Here is a 23196-nt window from a genome sequence, read left to right as displayed (position 1 = left end):
TGAAATAAGTTAACCTCCCACTGGAGCATTCTTCTTCATTTATATAAACTAACCCACAAAATCAGCATCCTCTGAAAAAGAAACCAATCCAAAAGGCTGCACTGCAAATGTCCAGCAAACCATGGCACGCCCTTTACCTTTGGGGACACACAAACCTAATGACTGTCCACGACTGATAATTTTGCTGACTAAAGCCTATGGCAACATGAGCTGTCTTCCACATACCGACACCAATTTGATTTCTGGACAACACCAGCCTGACATGACCACCACGTACAAATAAAGCCTAGTATCTCTATTTTGGGGTTTGTCCACTTGGATCTGATGACTAAAGTATGAAGCATCCACCAGGGTTTGCTTGTGAAAATGGTAAATTTAAGAGTGCAGCTGACATGACCACCCATCAGTTTTACATTAAAAGCAGCAGCTATCTCTTCTCTTACAGAGAACTTTATCCCTAACTCTGCCACCCAACTCAAAGTCAACGGCTCAGTGGAGTCCTCAATTTACAGAAGTTCCCTAAATGCCCAGGCTTGGGTTATCCTGATTCTGCTAAGTGGAAACCTGATTGTGTTTGATGGGCTGCTGTGGCTGTTTCCCCTTAGAAACAGCTGTGTAATACCAAAAGCAGGTGTGGTTGTTCTGCTCACTGGGCAGAACTCAAGGCAGTCCTCCTACTCCTGACCAAGACCCACTTTGACAAATCTTCTTACATTTTTACTGACTACTGCCACTGGCCTAACCGTATGATCCGCCACTTTGAAGACTACAAATTAAGGGATAAAGACACCTCTCTTTGAAGTATCACTCTTTTGGAAAACAAATCACACATGCCAACTAGTCACCAAGAAGTCACTAATGCAGATGCCCACAGTGAGGACCCATAATATGATAAACCACCTGGAATCAAGCTGCTGATTAAACCTACCTTATCAGATCACCACCACTGCTACCTGGCTCCCTTACTGTAACTTCAAGCAGAAGCTATGATGAGTAGCAGACTTGAGACTCTTAACAAACATTGGCCTGTTTACCTCACGGAGAAGGAGCCATGCTGGTCAGGCTATCATACCCATCTATTCTTAGCAAACTGACTATAATGAGTTTCTGTCCTTTTCTTGGGGCTACCACTGGCCCCTTACTACTATTAAGACTCTTACTTTGAGAATACAACGTGTTAGATCCAGAGAACATTGTAATAGCTAACTCTAGCCATTCCACCGTGAATTTTAAAATTAAAATGTATCATATTTCCACCTTTACTATTTTACAGTCTAATAACACTGTGCCTTTTGCCACAAAAGCCACCAAAACATAAGCAGTTATTCCATCTAACATCCGTGAGCATCCAGCATTGTGACACACATTCGAGCCAACACAAAAATTAACATAAAAATACGTGAGACTCAACTTCCTCTCCTCTTTTTGTTCATGCACCTTAACTAGGCAGTTTGGTGACTAAATGCATCCATTCCAAGAAAGAGTTCATCACTTCTTGGCTGCTTCCTAAGAAATGATCAGTAGAAGAGATGTGGGCATTATTCAGATCTATCTGAAAATTCAAGATTCTGTCCTCACCATTCCTGGGCATAATGCTTACTTTCCATTCTTGACAGCTACCTTGAGGAAACTCAACCCATATATCCCCTGGGTGGCAGCCTAGTTTTTGTTGTTGCTGCTGTTTAATGGCTTAGGAAATCCTAATTTTATCTGGGTTTGATCACTGGGTTCTCTTGTTTTACTGACATGGTCTTAGTTAATAAGGATAATGACCACACGGCTGCGTATATTGCACACTAAGCCCTGTCAAATTTAGGACAATCTAAACATGAAGAAGAATAATGGATTAGTAAATGAAAAGAGTAACAGTCTTTCAGTAATGGATTAGGAAATGAAAAGTAATCTTTTAGTAATGGATTAGGACATGAAAAGAATCGAGTTGAAATACTCAAAACAAAGGTAAATGAGGTTGGAAAAGCTTGCCTTTACAGAAGAAAGTCAACTAATGTAGAAGAATTGACATAATTTTAAAATCTCCATTTCACAATCACTTATGTAATATCAAGTTCAGGTATGGATTATCAATGAATGCTACAAGTGCTGGGTAAAAAAAATACTGAGAAACAGGATATTCACATGATTGCCCTGTATCCTTCCTCCCAAGCCACTTATTTCCCCAAATACTTACTACAAGAGAAAAAAGAAATCCTTGTACAATGGAGAGATCTGACAACCATCACCCTAATCAAGTGATCAATCTCAGCACTGGTGCATGAACAAGCTAATATTATGGGCCTCAAGATAATATACAATAAGAAGTATTCCAACTAGCTGCTACAGTGCTCTTCCCCTGAATATAATCATGAAGAAACAATCAGACAAATCCAGAGTATGGGACGCTATATTAGACAAGTAGCTTGGATTCCTGAGGGGAAAAAAAAGAAAAGTCAAAGTCATTAAAACAAAGACTTTTTTTTTAAGTGTGGAAATGTTACAGATTTAAAGAAAGAGGTGTAACAATCAAACATAACAGAGAAACCTTGACTGGATCTCACATGGCAGAGGGCTAGGGGAGGGAAATAAAAGACATTTTGGAGACAAATGTAAAATTTAAATATGAACTGTATAATAAGATTATATAATTGAACTAATATTAATTTACTTAAAAGTTATAATGGTGTTCTAATTATATAAGAATAGCCTTGGCTGGGCACGGTGACTCACGCCTGTAATCTCAGCCCTATGGGAGGCCAAGGTGAGGGGATCACAAGGTCAAGGGTTCAAGACTAGCCTGGCCAACATAGTGAAACCCCGTCTCTTCTAAACATACAAAAAAAAAAAAAAAATTAGCCAGGCATAGTGGTGGAGGCTTGTAGTCCCAGCTACTTGGGAGGCTGAGGCAGGAGAATCTCTTGAACCTAGGAGGCAGAGGTTGCAATGAGTCATGACCCCACCACTGCACTCCAGGCTGGGCATGGACACGTCCAGACTCTGTCTTAAAAAGAAAAAATGAATAGCCTTAAACTTAAGAGATGCATTCCTGAAGTATTTAGGGATGATATTCCATGATGTATGTAACTCATAGGTACTTTTTTGCTAACATTTGATTTTTGACGTCAAAATGCAAAGCAGCAAAATGTTAATAATTAGTAAATCTTGGTAAAGGGTAGCACAGGTGTCCACTGTATTAATTTCAATTATCTGTAAGTCTGAAATTAAAAAGATGAAGAGAAGATTACAGCTGGACTTTAAATGGAAAAAGCAGAGAATACAGAAAAGAATTCAAGGAATGCTACAATGTCACACATATAATCAAAGTTTGTTGAAAACAGTAAAAAAGTTGGGATTATCCTGTCTGAGGAAGAGATACCTAGGAAGAAAATTAACACAGTGAAGTTATATCATATGCCTTGTTCAACATAAAAAAATTAAAAAAACAATTAAACTACATAGCTCAGCAATAACTTGCGGGCATCATTTATACCAAACAGGTCATGGACTCACTGAAGCTGAAAATGTTTCTCACATTAGTCAAACCAGAAAAAGAATGTGTAAATAGCATGACAACTTCCCAGTCTTGACAAAGAGGTAAAATACCTTGTTCAGGTAGCCAAGCAAGTGAAGGAAACTTAAAAATTAAGGCCCTTGAAGAAAAATTATCAAAGGTATAGAGGAAATGATAAGGGTTGTAGTACCAAACCCAAATAAATATACTTACATTGCTTTATGTGATGTACAAGGGCAATTTTATCAATACCTAAGTTTCATCTTATCTGTTAATTTTAGACTCTAATCCCATGAGAGGTGTGATCTCTCTCAAACGAAACAAAAGGGTGACAGGCTCTTTTCCACATTTTAGCCTGCTATATTCAGTTCGCCACCAGTCCCCATTGCGAGATGCACCCCTGAATAAAACCTTCTCATGATCATATGAGTTTAGAATATGCTGGCAGATAGATCACTGTCCTAAAACACTAATAATCTTAGCTGGGAATATAAAAGCAAGACACAATTACAGTTCACAGAATAAAGACAACAATGAATATGTGCACTTAAGAAAAGCATTAAATTTTAATAGCTCTGGAGTCACAAATAGCAACCCTGAACAGGTACTAGCTGTGTTACTTTGGATAAATTATAACCTCTCAGCTTTAATACTCACATATATAAAATGAACTTTTTTCATCTCTAACTTTCAAAATGAGAATCACGATTTTATATATATACACATATATACACACACATATATATACACACACACATATATACATATACTGTATATACAAGTGACTTCACATAGCATCCTCAATAATTTACACATCATAAACAATTTTGTTGGGGGAGAATGGGTGTTAGTTCATATCTAATTATGTCAATGTAATAAGTTATTTATCACTCTTTTCAAAATAATTTGTAATTTACCCATTTTTCATTTAACTGAAGTCCAACAATATATTAATCTCCAACACATCACCAAAACTTTGGTTATATGCGCAACTCACTTGATTCTACATACAGTTTTTTATTTCTCTTAAACTGAATTTTCTTCTTAGATCTACTGATCCATAATAATATCCTTCAATGAGGGTATTTTGTTCTTAAAATTTATAATAAACCCTGGAAGAGATGAGTAATTTTGTAGGACAAAACATATAAAAGAGTTAGCAATTATGAAGAATATTCCCTACTGTATAATTTGATTTTTTAAAAAGTTTGGAGTTAACACTTAAGGGAGGTGAGAATTATATCGAGTAGTCTTAATTAACAACTTTCTTTGGCCAAGGAGTGTGATGTTAGCACTGAGGGAGGTGAGAATTGAATTCCAAAATTTGTGAATAAACTGACTGTGTGAAGGAAGAGCAGAATTATCTGCTAAAAGGGCTTACAAGGAAGCCAAAAGCTCATTCACCAGTCCTTAAGCAAGGAAAATCAACGGAAGAATCTAAGTGCAAGTTAACTCAAGAAGAAAATTTTGCTTTTTCTTAAAGAAAAGAAAAAAGCAGGAAAGTCTCAAAAAAGAAATTCCTACTATTTTTAAATTTTAACTATGAACTTTTCAAAGATTCCCTACAATGATAAAGTTTACGGCAGTGGTATAGAAGTGGTCCACAAGCACACCGACACAGAAGGACCTGGGAGAAAAGTAGTAATTCAGGTAAAAATAAAACCAAGATGGCCAGAAATAACAACGTGGCTTTCTCGTGCATTGACAACTCACTCTGAGGCTTCAATTATTATTCAGAAATATAATTTAAATAACTTTTCTTGAAAAATATTTCTGGAAACTCCTCTTTACATCTTGGTTCTCAGCTTAAGATCTCTTTGCAGAGGTCGCCTGGCTCAGGAACAACAGATCTCAAGACCACTTCTCTACCACGATCACTTAACAGATCCCCCTTTGATATTTATATCATCCTATAATAATACATTTTCATCCTCATCTTCAAAATCCAAGGCGCTCCTTTATAATCTCAATTTTTTCCTCTTCAGTTGCCATATCATCCTAATTTCAACATCTAAATTTATAACCTAGGTATTACCAGTCTCATAGTTCCTCAAGCCTTTTTATACCATCAAAAATCACCTACATCATACTTCAGCAAGTTACTTATTAAATAAACCCTTTATGACAACTTGCTAATTTTCAACCCTATCCTACTTCTACAGAAAACCTGTTCCTCACCCTTGTGAAAATCTAGCTTAACCGTATCATAGCCAGTTGGTCAACTTTCCCCAGCTTCTTCTGACCCTCGTCCAACTCTGAAACCATAGCTACATATTTCCCACATTCTCTCACTAGCACTTTCTACTCATAAGTACTTTCACTTCTAATCCATTCACACCACAAAGAAAACAGGACCATTCTAAAGGAGCATGGTTCTTGCTACTAAATTGCTGAGTACTAGGAAAGAAAATCATTTAATTCTACAGACTCTTCACTTAGAAGGTAGGTATTCTAGTTTCAAAAAGGGTCCTCAGTGCTACATGGTTATACAATTAGTTAAGTCTTTCCATTTCCATTACTCCTCAGTGAAAAAAATATAAAAGCTACAAGTCACGAACCTGCTCCTTACCCTCCCATTTTCTATACTGGTTTGCACACTAGGTTTACCAAGATCCTATTTTTTAAACACCCGTGCCTTGGCCCCACCCCAAAACAATCATATCGGAATGTCTGAGTAAGGGACCCACCAATCTGCTCCAGACTTTTCATTTACTTCTTAACCTTAACCTGTTCTTTCTTCTCTAACAATCTTATCCCTGTGTTGATCCATTTTATTTTTTCTAGCAACTTCAGTATTTTTTCTCTTATAAATCTAAAACTTCAAAAATGTAAAAGTTTCTTTAGCATGGCCTATAATCACAAACATAAATAAATAAATAAATAAATAAATAAAGTTTATTATAGGCTAGATGTCATTAAAAAGTTAAGCGTCTGTATTTAACAAATGATTAAACACCATAAAGAGTTAAGTAAAATACTATGCAAAGAATGCACCATTTAACAGTATGTTATGGTTTATGTCATTACAGTACATCTTATTATATGTAACTGTGAAATATTTAAATAACCTATTTCTAGGTTGAAGTTATAAAAATATGATGATTATTTCTTCACAATACTAGTGATTTTAGAAAATCGATACATTCAATTTTTAGCAACAAAAAAATGATTTTCCTAAAGTATTTACAGTATTTAGAGGATGCCTGAAACGCTTTATTTTTAGTGGAAACTGAACTGTTACACCAAAACAACAATTAAGGTATTTTTTCTGAGTAGGGCTTTATAGCATCCCTTCATGTTACAGGATCCTTGGGGTGCACTTAGCCACCAGATGCAAACTTCTGTGGTCAAGAGTGCCTTTGCCCGAGTTTCAGTCTGGTCCACTGGGTTCGTTCTACCCACTCAGACTGGGAAGCTACACTCAGCTCCCACTACCAGGCTGGATCCCATGCCTGCCAAGGGTGAGCCAGGCGCAGAGTGACAAGGAATGTGTGAGCAAGCATGGGGTCTGGAAACCGAGGACAGCCAGGCACGCTGTCTGTAGAAGGGTGTGCAGCTCCAGAAACCAGCACAGGCACTGGCTTCCTGCGAAGCCGCAGCTAGACTGGCGCACTGCAAGCAGCTTTCCCGGCTGGCAAAGGGGAATGCAGTAGCACCTGGAAGCTTGGAGATACCAGGAACCACAGGGCCTCAAAGAGTCACAGCCCTGGCTCAGGGAGCTCCCAGGTATGGGATCCCCAAAGGGCTGCAACTTTTTTCTTCTCTTTGTCCACAACATGGCAAGCGACGGGCATGTTCCAGCCTTCTTTATATTATAGCTCTTTTAGTCTTGTCATTCAGCATTTCCCAAGTTCTTGTCCTGCATCCATGAAGAATGTGGTACACAGGCAAGTGGAAGGTGAGCAAGACAAGGAGGAGCTTTATTGAGAAACAGAACAGCTCAGAAGGGACCTGCAGCTCCTCTCCATAGCCAAAGTGTCTCGACAAGTCTTCAGCTCTCAGCAGAGAGGGTAGCTCCTCTCTGGCAGGCAAGTTGTCCAGCGGTCTCTTCAGCTCTCAGCAGAAAAGGTAGCACCTCTCTGCAGCTGGTCCTAATACTGTCTCCTCAGTGCTCAGCAGAGAGGAGACTCTGGAGCAGGCAATTTATCTCTACAGCTGGTCATCTCTTCAGCTCATCGTCTCTCTATCCTCTCTTTGAGTCTTGCTGAGTCTGGGGCTTTCATGGGTCTCAGAGGGGATACAGTGTGCACTGACTGGTCCATGGGCAAGCATAGTAGAAAGTACCACACATTCCCACTCTGGTCAGCAAGACAGGCAGCCCAGCTCTCAGGTTTCAGGCCCTCTAGGGCTTGAAGGCGGAGCTTGATCTGGACCTATCCACCCCAGAGCCTACTGGCCTCCTGCTGCCATTCATGGTGCCCAAGATGTTCTTGCCAAAGTGCACGTGAAGGCCAACACCAGGCATCCTTCAGGAACCTGCTCATCCTCCCTCCCATGCTAACTGATGCCCAAAGTCTAGAGTGGCCTGAGGCAGCAGGGGACAGGCATGTCAGCTCTCCACTGAGCATACACACATCCGGCCAGGCTGCAACAGTGCCGATGCTCAGCCCCATCCTTGCTCCAAGACTGGAGCAGCCACTGGGAGCAGGGAGAGGCCAGGCAGTGAGAGCAGACACCTCCAGGCCTGCACGGGTAAGGGGGTCTTCCTGGGCCACTGAAAGTACAGACAGAGGCCTGGGTCCCCAGCCACAGGTGAGCAGCTGCAGCTGTGCCCAGGAGGGCAAGGCTACTGCATGCTCCTAGCCCCCAGGAGCACAGGGATGCCCTGGTCCACAGCCATGACCTGGGCAGCTGCAAATATGCTCAGCAGGGCGGGGCTACCATCTACTCCCAGCACCTACTGACTCCATGGAACACAGCACCGTACCGAAACCAGTTCTGTCTTGAGGGACCCTCTCTGCCCACTCCTCTGGACCCAACTGTACTGTTCCCTTATCAGCAGGTGACTCAGCCTAGCCCCACTACAGCAGCCTCCAGGGCTCCAGGGACTGTCTGCATTCTCCCCACTCCCCATAGGAATGGCAGCTGAGAGCAGTGACTGGGGCCAGGGTCCGAAGCAGCGGAGTCTCCGAGCCTGGGAGTAGGTCCCACTCAGCCTCAGGAGGGTGGGGGTGGCACAGTTAGCTGTCTCAAGGACATGGGGCACAGGGGGTATGAGGCACAGCGATCTCCCCACTGCTACTGCTGTCCTGCAACCATACCCACCACTACCACGCATGCCTCCCTCAGCACAGCTGACACAATAGCAGTGGCCTCTCCGGATGCCCTGCCACTGCCATCATTAAGGTATGTATACTCTATCCATATGTGCTAGCCTGATTCTGACAACAGTGTAAATACCCACTCAAGTACCAGTCTTCAAATCTGATAGCAGTGGAACTCAAAATCACCTAATGTGCTGTTTTTCAAAATACTTTGCTCATCATTTTCTCTACTTACTTTTAACCATGCCCCTACACACTCATTATTAGGTTATGACAAAACGCTTCTTAGAAATTGCAGAACACTCTCATTCCCTTTCTATAATCTAATCTGAGTAAAACTGATTTTTTACATTGACCCAAGTTACTAATAACTTCAGTCTCCACTACAGCTCAAAATGATGTAGAAGCCTAAACCAAGTCTACAATGAATATACAACTTGGAGAATCCTGGCACATGGAGTTACAATACAAAATGTGTTTGCTCTTGAACATGTGTTCAGCCAAGAAGATACAGACAAACTGTGCTGTTCCTAAGTTTCTAGAAAAGATACCTCTAGACCCAGGTGATTTTACCAGAAAATACTACCAAATATTTAAAGAAGAATTAACACTAACTTTATACAATATTTTCCAAAACTTAAAATCGGTAACATTTCCCAACTCATTTTATGAGTACAATATTATCCTGATACCAAAACTAAACAAAGACACTATAAACAATGAAAACTACAGACCAGCGTCTATCATTAATTTAGATCAAACAAACTTCTTCAAAAAAATATTAGCAAACTGAATCCAGCAACACATAATAAAACAATATGCCATAATCAAATGGGATCCATTCTTCTATACAAGACCAGTTCAACATCTGAAAACCAATCAACATAAGTGATTATATCCATAGGCAAGAAAAATTATATAAAATGACACCAACAAAAAATGTTTAATGCAGCACCTCATTTCTTAATAAAAACTCTCAGCAAACTAACCAACTTCCTCAACTTGATAAATGCCATCTATAAAAAACCTACAGCTAGTATCATACTTAATTTGACACAGTACTTTAATTTGACAAAAAAAAAAAAAAGAAAGAATTGTAAATGGATAAGCTAATAAACTGAACTTCATCAAAATTAAAACCAGCAAAAGACCTGTAAGGAGGATGAAAACACAAGTCACATACTGGGAGAAAATATTTGAAAACCAAGTATCTGAAAAAGGACTAATATCTAAATATATAAAGAACCCTCAGAACTCATTTAAAAGAATCCATTTATAAAGGGGCAGAAGACTATGAACAGATACTTCCTTAAAGAGGACATATAGATGACAAGCACATGAAAAGATGATCAACACCATCAGACATAGGGAAACGCAAAATTAAATCACAATGAGATATCACTACGTATGAATCAGAATGGCTAAAATAAGAGAGTCACAACAGCAAATGCTGGTAAGGATAAGCAGCAACTAACAGACTGATGGCTAGGATGTAAAATGATACAACCATTCCAGAAAACATTTTGGCTGTTTCTTATCTAACTAAATAGAAACTACCACACATCCTAACCACCACATTCTGTGGCATTCTTTCCAGAAAAAATGGTTAAGTTCACAGGAAAACCTGCAGAAAAATGCAGATATGACATTTGCAATAGCCAAAAGCTAGAAACAACGCAGATGTCCTTTAACAGATGAATGGTTAAATAAACTGCAATACATCCATACAATGGCATATTACTTTGTAATTTAACATATTAATCATTGATAAATATAATAACTTGGACAAACTTTTTTAGGGAATTATGGCAAATTTTTAAAAGCCAAACCCAAAAGGTCATGTACTATACAATTCCATCTACATAGATTCTTGAAACGACAAAACTACCGAAATGGAGGTTAGTGACTGCCAGAGGTCAGAAGTCAAATTCTATAGGTAAGAAGTACAATGGAGGCTGGATGTCACTTTAAAGGGCAAGAAGTATTCCTACAGTAATAGAACTCTCCCACAATTTTCTTTATCAATGCCAATACCCTGCTTGTGAATTTGTACTATACTTTTACATCAGGTTACCAATGGAGGAAACTGGATAAAAGATGTGTGCCTAAAATTAACCTCAAAATAAAAATTTTTATTTAAAAAGGTATTTGCTGTATACTTTTGGCCAAGTATGTATACTTGGCCAAAGCTTTCTTTAATTTGCTCCTCCTGACAAATACTTCATTCATTTACTGTTTACTTCCATAGCATAGAAAGAAATTTCTACTCACTGGCAGTATCAAAAATTAAACGGGCTACCCTAGGTAAAAGTGAGTACTCTCAATTAAAAATTTAAAACAGAATATATTTAAGGGGGCTACTTCATTAACCATAGCTCTAACTGAGTGACCTACAGGGCAATCTGCAGAATATAAAGATGAAAAAACAGTTTTATGATTATATGTGCAACTGGTCAATAAATATTTTACTTGCCCACAATAAAAGAATATTAGCCTCTCCATATCATTTTCTAAAATACACTGATTTTTCAGCTTATTTTAAATGCATGCTTATATGTGACTATTAAACAACTGTTAAATTATCTTATATATATCTTAAACATAAAAAATACGTATGTAAGCCATGGATAATTGTTTTTAGTATTTCTTAAAGACGTAAATTACCTGCACACAGAACACTGCCGCTGAGGCTGAAGAGCAGTGAACATAACAATCATGGAATAGTTCCGAGGTGGTGCCTTTATAAATTTTCGGAATTTATCACCATTCATTCTGAAAATTGAGCGTCTGGAACTCCATTCCATCAGCTGCTCTACTTTTTCAGCTAGAAGATTCTGCAAGTAAACAGAGAAATTTACATTTACTAAGAGTGAAAGTCCTTTCATCTGAATTTCGTATCAACAAAATTGCATGAGATTATATTTTACCCCAAATTAACTTCTGTTAAAAGACCTTGCTTTGGTGAATATCTTCATTGTTAATTGATCATAAATGTATAAAATGTTTTTTTCTTTTTTCCTAATGATATCCAAGTTTATAAAAAAGATACAAGTGAAACCATATTTCTGCCCCGAGAAAGGTAGAAAAGACTTATTTTCCTAATATTCAGGGTTTTTTGGCCTTATATATCCCAAACCAGTTGCTAGAGAAGTGAGCAATCCAAGAACACCAACGGCGACAGACAGAAGAAAAAAAAAAGGCTCAAGTAAGCTCTTGCTATCCCCAATGGACAAAGAAAGGGGAAGCCCAGTAAAACAAAATAATAATTGCTCTACTCTAGCCAAGCATCACAGCAAAAGGAAAACAAACCAATAAAAACTACAGGCTCACAATCACCCCCACAAATACAACACTGAAACTATACACAAAAGAGTGTTATATGATTCTACTTATATTAAAGTCAAAAATAGGAAAAACTGATTACTGTAGTAAAAGTTAGTATGGTGGCTACTCTGGGAAGCATAGAGACTGGGAGACAGCACAGGTGGAGCTGAGCTACTAGTAATATTCTGTTCCTAGAGAGGTTTGGGAGGAGACAGCATTGTAGTTTCTGTATAGCAGGCTCTAATCGCTGGGCATGGTGGCTCACACCTGTAACACCTAGCACTTTGGGAAGCCAAGGTGGGAGGATCACTTGAGCCCAAGGAATTCAAGATCAGCTTGGGCAACATAGTAAGACCCTGTCTCTACAAAAAGATAAAACAAGGCTCTTATCTTTAAGATCATTCATTTTACTTAAACTCAAGTCTGAGAAGTTAACAACTCTACAATGCTGAATTCCTTAAAAAAGAAAGAAAGAAAGAAAGAAAGAAAGAAAGAAAGAAAGAAAGAAAGAAAGAAAGAAAGAAATTCCCTGCCATTGAAAACCAAGCAAGTCATCAGTGGTCAGGAGAGAGAGGCTTGAATTGTGCCATTTAACCAAGTTCTACTACTCTAGAAATCAGAGAGAAAAGTAAACTCTTTGCCCTCTCAAGTGAAAAAGTAAAAGTGACTCAGAAAGACTGGGCACATATACATGAAGAAGAGAGAAGAGTAGGTAGATATCTTACTCTGAGTGAAGGTAAAAGACTTGCTGCAGTGCTTTGCACCCACCTAAACAAGGAAAAAAGATAAATGGAAAGAAAAGGGAGGAAGGGAAGGAAAGTTCTGGAAAAAGAGCATAGTAATCGGTAGAGAGAGAACAGATAAGCATGCACGCTAACTGTATGAAAAAGAAAAATTATAGCTAATGACTTGGCTGTGTTTGTTTTTTGAAAGACACAATTTTGACACAACCAAAGGGCATAAACTGAAATTGATCTTAACCTCAAAACAAACAAATTACTTGCATTTAGTTATACATATACATATATTTGCAGTCTGAGTTATATATAACTTCGGAAATGTACTTCATGTACTCTATGTATTATATATTTTTACATATATTTTATGTATGTATATTACATATACATATAATACATTTCCAAAGTAAAATAATAAGCTTATTAAACTGAAAATGAAAACTTATTTCTCTGCCTCATCAATATACCCAAAACAGTTGAAAATGATATAGAAGGACTTTTACTAATTTTTCTTACTTTTAATTCTGAAAAGCAAAGTAAGGTTATTTTGCATTTAGTCATATACATATATATACACACACCCATACATACATACATACACACACATATGTTGCATTGTTATATATATACTATACATATATATACATGTGTATATGTGTATATATGCGTATATATACACGTGTATATATACGTATATACGTATATATAAATATATACACGTGTATATATATGTATAGTGTATATATAACTAAATGTGCAAATACATATATATACATATATATGTGTATATATGTATATATATATATATTTGCAGTCAGTTTTATATGTATAACTTTGGAAATGTATTTTACATGTATTATATATTTTTACATATATTTTATGTATTTTATATATATATACACATAATACATTTCCAAAGTAAAATAATCTTATTAAACTTAAAATGAAAACTTATTTCTCTGCCTCATCAATACACCCAAAGTTGAAAATGACACAGAAGAACTTTTACTAAGTGTTCTTACTTTTGATTCTGAAAAGCAAAGTGAGGTTATTTTCCATGTTAAGCGTAATAGTATCTGCCTTACAGAAAACTGTTATACATTTAGCAAGATTTAAACTCTTCTGTATTTACCAATATACACAATGAACCAATTTACTATGTAAATTCTTTTGAGCCTTGAAAACATTTTAAAGTAAGATAAAAACTATATAAATAAAATACTAATATTTTAAATATTTAGAGACTGTGACCCTCTATGAAATGAATGGGAATCAAGCAGGGTAATCCACTAAAGAGAGCAGAAGGGAATTGCTCTAAGAAAGTTACTTACCTATGAGTTACCTAAGTGTTTTGGCATACTTTTCTTATTAAATACATGGACAATACACTCTCACACAGACACACATCACACACACTCTTTTATTACTCTGTGAATTTCTACAATAATCTTACTGTTCTTATTTTAAAATCCCATTTATAACAAAAATGTATCTATGAAAATAGTAAATAACTATAAAGGGTCAAAGATTTCACTTTTAAGTTATCAAATAAGCTAGCCATAGTTTCATGGATGCTAAAGAAATAAGACTCCTGAGTCTGGTACTCCTATTTCCCATGCTTATCATCTTCAAGGTAATACGAACCTCATTTACAACCCTAATCACGAATGAAAATTTCTCAGAGAGGAATATTTCTTATTTAAGTAACAAGGGACTAGGTTAAGTTACACGTGTCTTTAAAAAACAAACAAAACACAAGAATGAATACTCATTACTTGGCTTAACTGAAATCCTTTTCGTAGTACACTTCTAGTTACCATACAGTTACTATATTCCTTCAGAATTAGGCAAATATAAATATTTCATTTTTTAAAATATTGAAAACCACTGTGCTACAGATTTCAGGGTACACAGTCATGTTTAATATTAAAAAATCAAAACAAAATATAACTTTTACACAATCATGTCTTGAAAAATGTAGAATTCCAACTATATGTAATTTTCCCATCACAAATATTCTGGAAAAAATTTTTAAAGAAAATGCCTATTAGTCCCATAATTTTGCATCAGTTTGACAAATTGGTGTTTTTCATTACTGTGACTATACTTTCCTTACAAATACTGTATCAGTGTGAAATTCTAACGCTATCTGCAGTTCATTAATATACGAGTGTGAGATTCAGTATGCCCTTACCAGATTGGGGTATTCATTCTATTCATTTTCTGTATCTCTTTATGGTATAGACAGACATAGGCACTCACTCTTCCAAGTCAGCAGGTGAAAATGGTATTTCAATTTGCAGTTTGTTTTTTTGTTTGTTTTCTGCAACAGCATCCTTCTGTCACCCAGGCTGGCATACAAGGGCTCAATCTCAGCAAACCACAACCTCCACCTCGAGGTGGAGTTCAAATGATTCTCATGCCTCAGCCTTGCACTGTTATTTCTGGCAAAATTGAGCCATTTTTCACAATTCCAAATGCTAGAATTCTTTTTCTTACTAATTATATCTCATGTCTTTTATCCTAGATCTACCCATAATCTGTCCTACATGAGAGATAAAAATATGTGGCATAAAACTCCTTCCAGACTAATCAATACTAAAACAATAGTAGGACAAAATTTTGTCACTTCTAAATTGTTTTTCTTTTTGCTTATGGGGTGAACAAGGAAGAACAGAGAGCAATGAGAACTGAGAAAAGTAGCATTTTAAAAGCATATGCTGTATTTGATTACATTTTGTGAATTATTTCTCTTTAAAAAGTCTCAATCTATTATATGGAAAATATCATTTATTTAAAAGCGGGAAAAACAAATCCATGTTCTGGAATAACAATAAATATCAAATCATAGTGAAAGGAAGAACTGAAATCTCTCTTCTCTTCTCTTAGTATCCTAACTACCTGATTATTGAAACACATTTCTCCCTTTAACTAACCTAGAATATCAGCAAAATACACAAAAACTTTATTTGATTTGTAAGTATCAAACAACTTTTAATAATTTCTTCCAAAACAGAGCATATAGGGTAATGGAAGTGTTCTGACTCATGAATAGTAATGGAGCCATGAGTGTGCATTTGTCAAAACCCACAGAAATACAGTCATGTGGCACACAGTGACATTAATCAGTCAACAACAGACTCCATATATGAAGATGGTCCCATAAGATTACAATGGGTCTGAAAAATTCTTATTGCCTAATGATGATGGGTAGCCATGGTAACACTGCAGCACACTGCATTACTCCTGTGTTTGTGGTGATGCTGGTGTAAACAAACCTAACATGTAAAAATACAGCATATGCAATTATGTACAGTATACAATACTTGATCATAAACAACTTTTGCTACTGGCTTTATGTATTTACTATACTATACTTTTTATCTTTAGACTGTACTCCTTCTGCTTATTTTTTTTTTTAAGTTAACTATAAATTGACTTAATTTTAAAGGACCACGCAGGTCCTTTATGAGGTATCCAGAGGAGGATGTTATCCTAGGAGGTGACAGTTTCATGTGTGTTATCGCACCTGAAGACCTCCCAGCGGGACAAGATATGGAAGTGGAAGAGAGTGATGTTGACAATCCTGACCCTGTGTAGTCAGGATTAGACAAGGCTAATGTGTGTGTGTCTTAGTTTCTAACAATAAACTATAAGAAGTTTTTAAAAATTAGAAAAAAGCTTACAGAATAAGGACATGAAAATATATTTTTATTTTAAGCTAACAGTTTATTACAAGAATCAAAACGTCAAAAAAAATCTAAAAGTTTACAAAGTAAAAAAGTAAAACATTCACCCAGAGCAACTTTCAGGCCTAAAAGCTCCATTCATGGAGAGTGCCCTAGACAGGTGGACCATTTTTCATCTTTTATACCGTATTTTTACCATACCATTTCTATATTTTGACATGTAGATACAAAAACACTGATTACTGTGTTACAACTGCCTACAGTATTTAGTAGAGGACCACGGTGCACAGCTTTTTACCTCTGGAGCTATACTAGGTGTGTAGTAGACTGTACCATCTAGGTTTGTAAGTATACTCCATGATGCTTCCACATAACACATTTCTCAGAACGTATCCCTGTCTTTAACCAACACAACAGTAGACAACACAAAAATGATTTTTGCCATGTATGTTTTTTAACTGATCAACCTGGGTTGGGAGGATGGTTCCAAAATGAAAACAAAACTGTAACAAGTGAACCCAACTGCATTACTAACATAACTTTGTAAAACAGTATTTGACTGGATATTCTTAAAGCCAAGTAGAAAAAAAAAAACTGTACACGAATAACATACTTATTTTTGTTTCTCGTAAGGGTATGTATTATCACTTCTGTTACTTTATGAGTATACTACAGTTGAATGAATAAATACATCTGACTTTGTATCACAGTCTGAAAAGGTATGTCACTGTCAGAAAAGAACTCACAAATAAGGAAAGGGGGAGGGCCCGAATGAATCTTGTGACATTGGATAGGAGTTGGAGGCATCCACATTAACCTGTGGCTTTTAAAAATGGGGGGAAAATGTGTGTGTGTGTGTGTGTGTGTGTGTGTGTGCGCGTGTGCGTGTGCGTGTGTATATATGTATGTATTTATATATATAAGATTTTATGTGTATACAAAATTACACATGTATCATATAATTTTTTCAGATTTTTTCAGATATTTTGCAGACAGATACAGAAACAAACATAGACGTGTATGAATGAGTGGATTAGTGTACATATATTTCCTCCCTGTTTGCTGATTACACAGGATTCTTTCGGTGCCACTTTCTTAACCAGAAATCTCTGTGGCAGGCAGCGCCTCTGCTCAGGCTTCAATGGGCTCTGGGCTTGGAGCTAGGCTTGTTCTGCCCTGTGGGCCCTGCAGGCTACTCCCGTCTCACGCTACTGGCCCAGATTCAGCACCCACTGCGGCTCTGTGCTTGGCCTGTGGCTGGGCAAGGAATGCTGCAACCTGCTTCTGACTTGGGCATCAACATTTGGATGAGGGGAATGCAGTGGCACCTAAAAACTCAGACATGCCAGCAACGGCAGAGCCCAGGAGTCTCATGGCTCTTGCCCATGAAGTCTGGAGGTCTGAGCCCCCAAGGATAGTTACAGCACTCTCCCCTTCCCGCCACCCACAGCACAGCCAGAACAAAAATATTTCCAACTGAGCTTGGTAGTTTTAACATATTTATATTTTATTTTAAAATCAATAAAACGATTAATTTTTTTTTTTCTGAGATGGAGCCTCGCTCTGTCAACCAGGCTGGAGTACAGTGGTACTACCTCAGCTCACTGTAACCTCCACCTCCAGGTTCAAGCGATTCTCCTACCTCAGCCTTGTGAGTAGCTGGGATTACAGGCATGCACCACCACCATCACTCCTGGCATTAGTAATTTTTATATTTTTAGTAGAGACAGGGTTTTGCCATGTTGGCCAGGCTGGTCTCCAACTCCTGACCAGGTGATCCACCTGCCTTGGCCTCCCAAAGTGCTGGGATTACAGGTGTGAGCCACTGTACCCAACCTGATATTCTAAAACACATATATAATATGCAAATTTCTAGGAGTAAATTTTATATAAAAAATACATGTCACTATAAACTTCTGAAATAGAAAGTCACTATTGAAAAAAGCAAAAACATCCAGATCTCTACTTTTTTTCTTTTGGAGTCTTCACTTCTGAACCTATTCCTATACCACACTAAATTATCAACTCTTATTCTACTTTCCTACTCTGTTATCAACTATTAGAACTTACTCCTTCACCAGCCCGTGCTGCAGTGTAGTGATGCCCCAACTCTACAATTAAAAAAAAAAAAAACAAACAAAAAAACTAGCCAACCTTCATGGTGTATGCATGTAGTCCTAGCTATCCAAGAGGCTGAGACCAGAGGATCACCTGAGTTCAGAAGTTCAAGTGATTCAACTGTGGAACTTATTCCTTCTATCTAACCACATGTTTATATCCACTAACCAGCCTCTCTTTATTTTTTCATTTCAGTACTTATGTTTTCCAGTATTTTATACTACTTTAATGTATAAACATCCTGTACTATCTTTTTTCCATTTTAGTGACACATAATAATTACACATATTTATGGGTATAGAAGGATATTTCTATATGTTATACAATGTGTAATGATTTAAATTAGGGTAATTAGAATATTTATCACCCCGAACATTCATCATTTCCTTGTGCTGCAAACATCTGAAATCCTCTCCTCTCGCTTTATGAACATATGTAATAAATTAGTGTCAACTATATTCATCCTATACTGCTACAGAATATTATAACTTATTCATCCTTATCTAACTCTAATTTTGTGGCTAAATGACCTCTTTCTATCCTCCCCACTCTGCCTATTTTCCCTGTCCTCTAATAACCGCAATTCTACTCTCTACTTTTGTGAGCTCAGTCTGGTTTTTGGTTTCTTTTTAGCTTCCATATGAGTGAAAACATGTGATGTTTGTCTTTTTGTGCCTGGCTTATTTCATTTAACACAATGTCCTCTAAGCTCATCTATGATGCTGTGAATGCCAGGATTTCATTCCTTCTTAAAGCTGAATAGCATTCCATTGTGTATATACCACATTTTTGTTATCCATTCATCTGCTGACAGAAACTTACGTTGATTCCACATCTTGCGTATTGGGAATAATGCTTCAGTAAAGGTAAGAGTACAGATATTTCTTCGATATGCTGATTTCCTTTCCTTTGGATAAATACCTATCAGTGGGACTGCTCAACAGTATGGTTGTTCTAGTTTTAGTTTTTAAAGAAATCTCTATACTGTTTTCCATAATGGCTGTACTAATTCACATTCCCACCAACAGTATATAAGAGTTCCCTTTACTATACATCCTTGTTAGAATTTTGTTTTGCTCTCTTTTTTTTTTTGAGACGGAGTTTCACTCTTGTTACCCAGGCTGGAGCGCAATGGCGCGATCTCGGCTCACCGCACCCTCTGCCTCCTGGGTTCAAGCAATTCTCCTGCCTCAGCCTCCTGAGTAGCTGGGATTTCGCATGTGCCACCATGCCCAGCTAATTTTTTGTATTTTTAGTAGAGATGGGGTTTCACCATGTTGACCAGGATGGTCTCGATCTCTTGACCTCGTGATCGACCCACCTCGGCCTCCCAAAGTGCTGGGATTACAAGCTTGAGCCACTGCGCCCGGCTGTTTTGCTCTCTTTAATAATGCCCTGAATAGCTGTACTTCTATACTTTCAAGACATATAAAGAGTAATTGGAAATTTCAGTTCTAACCCAAGGAGTCTGTTTCATGTATTAAACTATTACATAACTATATCCTTAGCAAAAAATAATAATAATCTGGCATTTCACAAACTAGTACATCCAAAGCAATTTATAAATTTCTACAAGCATGATTTTAAATTTAAATGTCATGAAAACCCAACTGTCTATCAACTGTTGAATTGATAAACAAAATGTGGTATGTCCACACAATGGAATACTGCTGGGAAATAAAAAGCAGCAATATTATGATAACTGCTACGACATGGATAAACCTCTGAAACACTGTACTCATGGAAAGAAGCCAGACACAAGAGACTACACATTGTATTCTTCCATTTACATAAAGTGTCTGGAAAGGCAGATTTATAAAGATAAGAAGTAGATAAGCAGTTTTCTGGGCCTGGAGGTAAGAATAGGGATTAACTGTAAACAGGCATGAATATCTTATTGGAGAGATAAAACGTTCTAAAAATAGCAATGGCTGTACCACTCACTAGTTACTGAAAATCATTTAATTGTACGCTTAAATGAGTGTATGTCAAGAAATGTAAAACATACCTACATACAGACTAGTTGGGCCTAAGTGAGCGTCATCCAACACTAAAGAGCCCCATCTCAGCCTAGATTAGTTATACTCTGCTTGTCCTCATAGACTCAGTGCTTCCATGAGGTGATTAAAAAAAAACAAAAACTTTAATAAAAATAATACATGTTTGAGCTAATGCAGTGAAAATGCTTAGTTTTCTCAGAAACTTTAACTTTGGTACTAAATAATCTGAAAATTCTCAAAAGTCTTGCCGGGTAGAAAAAAATAATTTTCTCTCCTTTCCTTCACAGTTTTTTTTTTTTTAATTGCATTTTAGGTTTGGGGGTACATGTGAAGAACGTGCAAGATTGTTGCATAGGTACACACATGGCAGTGTGGTTTGCTGCCTTCCTTCCCCTCACCTGTATCTGTCATTTCTCCCCATGCTACCTCTTCCCACCTCCCCACCTCCCCATCCCTCCCCCATTTCCCCCCAACGGACCCCAGCGTGTAGTGCTCCCCTCCTTGTGTCCATGTGTTCTCATTGTTCAACACCAGCCTATGAGGCCTTCACAGTTCTTAACTCAGACCCCCACCCCAACAAAAAAAGAAAATTAACAAAACAACGGAAGCTTAGCAAATGTACATTTCCTGTACACATGGGAGATAACACAGGGAAAACGAATGAATCTCTAAAGCAGATCTCAAAGGCTTAATTCAAACTTCTCTGTTCAGGTGTCCCTTTTGGCCTTCTGAAGAGAATTATGCTCACGAGTCTCTGCTCCCTATTCCCAGTGAAGAATACAGCTTGGGTCAAAAAAGTTCATGCTTAAAGGGAATGTTCTGTAGTTAAGGGAGGCGAGAAAACTTACAAAAACTGATGTAATACTATCAGTGTTTCTATTAATCTGTTTTCACACTGCTAACAAAGACATACCTGAGCCTGGGTAATTTATAAAGAAACGAGGTTCAATGGACTCACAGTTCCACATGGCTGGGGAGACCTCACAATCGTGGCAGAAGACAAGGAACAGCAAAGCGACATCTTACAAGGCAGCAGGCAAGAGATAGCATGAACAGGGAACCTCCCCTTTATAAAAGCATCACATCTCATGAGACTTATTCACTACCACAAGAACAGTATGGGGGAAACTGCCCTCATGATTCAATTATCTCCACCTTGTCCACTCTTGACATGCGGGGATTATCAAAATTCAAGGTGAGATTTGGGTGGAGACACGGCTAAACCATGTAAGTATACATTTAATTTTACATAGACAAAGGATTTGAAGGCTTAAATTCAAACAGTAACTCTGCATGTATATGTAAAATGATTTGACCCTGTTATTTCTCTGAGTGTTTCTTCATCTATAAAATTCAAATTTACCAACACAAAGATGTTGGTAAAGTTACATGGGCTGATGTATGGAAAACTCTTAGCATAGCATCTTACAAATGATAAGACACTTAAATTTCTTTTCCTTCTCTTCAGGTCATGATCTATCAACAACACAGATGAGGGTGCTAAAAAAATATCTGCAGTGAGAATTTTTAAAAATATCATTACTACCTTCAATCTCAGAGTTATCTAATATTTCTGAGCATTTATTACAAGGGAAGCACTGTGTTAATTTAAAAAAAAAAAAAAAAGCACTGTAAAATACATGCTACATGAGAAGACACATTGTGCCAAATCTGGGGAATATGAGAGAAGACAGAGCCTACTTTCAAGGCCTTAAGGCAAATAAGCTCTAGCACTAAAAAGTGTACATGTATATACACACACACACATATATATTATATATATGTCATATATATGTATTTATAAAATACGGCTTATATTGATGTCTGATGGTTGTAGCTTTGCTGTTAAGTAAATGGCTTAGTGTCAAACCAGGAAGAGATAGTAAACAATATATTGCTTCTGTGAACATTAACTGATGTTCACAGTAAACATCAGTGTGTCAACAGTTCTGTGGCTACTTTAAATTCAATGCAGAAGATTCTGAAGCCTACACTGGTCCTATCAGTAAAGAGTGGGTGAACAGTTGGCTTTCTCTGTTACTGATGCAAGGATGGGATACAGAGACAAAGATGCCATAAATTTATCACATCAGAAAAGGAAAAAGAAATTTGTAACTTAGAATCTTAAAAAAAAAAAAAAAATCTCCATCCTTGTTACTTTATAAAAAAAGGTTAGTAGGTCATATCTATTAATGAAGTTAATAAAATCAGTCATATTAACTTCAGATGCCCATTCCTTTTTATATTATTTCCTTCTTATATTTTTATCTTACTATTTTATGAAAGCTTAACTTTATAGCAATTCACTATAATACAAACTGGCATAATCTATGTACCAATCTCCAAATTATGACATTACCCAATTTTTTCTCAATTCACATCTTACTATAACCAATTTATAACCAAAAATACAAAAAATAATAGACTGCATTGAACAATATGTAATAAGATGGTTCATTCCAAAGTGAAGCTTAAATAGAGTAAGAGCTCACTACTCTAACATTTTTTACGCCTTTCTTTTTTTTTTTTTTTTTGAGATGGAGTCTCACTCTGTCATCC

The 23196-nt window shown here is 37.1% G+C and overlaps 1 protein-coding gene across 6 annotated transcripts in view; it reads right to left on the bottom strand.

Annotated features, from left to right (window-relative positions):
• TUSC3 (tumor suppressor candidate 3) overlaps positions 1 to 23196 on the bottom strand; it is a 208936-nt gene that overhangs the window by 128443 nt on the left and 57297 nt on the right. For all 6 annotated transcript variants that reach the window (XR_012513225.1, XM_039461087.2, XM_003935553.4 and 3 more), the window contains exon 2: positions 11434 to 11603. Coding sequence is in view for 5 of the 6 variants with exons in the window: in XM_039461087.2 (XP_039317021.1) it covers positions 11434 to 11603 (170 nt within the window). In the remaining variant the exon portion in view is untranslated. The remainder of the gene's footprint in view (positions 1 to 11433; positions 11604 to 23196) is intronic.

This window comes from Saimiri boliviensis, chromosome 13 (genome assembly GCF_048565385.1).
Source record: "Saimiri boliviensis isolate mSaiBol1 chromosome 13, mSaiBol1.pri, whole genome shotgun sequence".
Lineage (NCBI taxonomy): Eukaryota > Metazoa > Chordata > Mammalia > Primates > Cebidae > Saimiri > Saimiri boliviensis.
The sequence above is the reverse complement of the archived record's forward strand: the minus strand, read 5'-3'. Positions and strand labels throughout refer to the sequence as shown.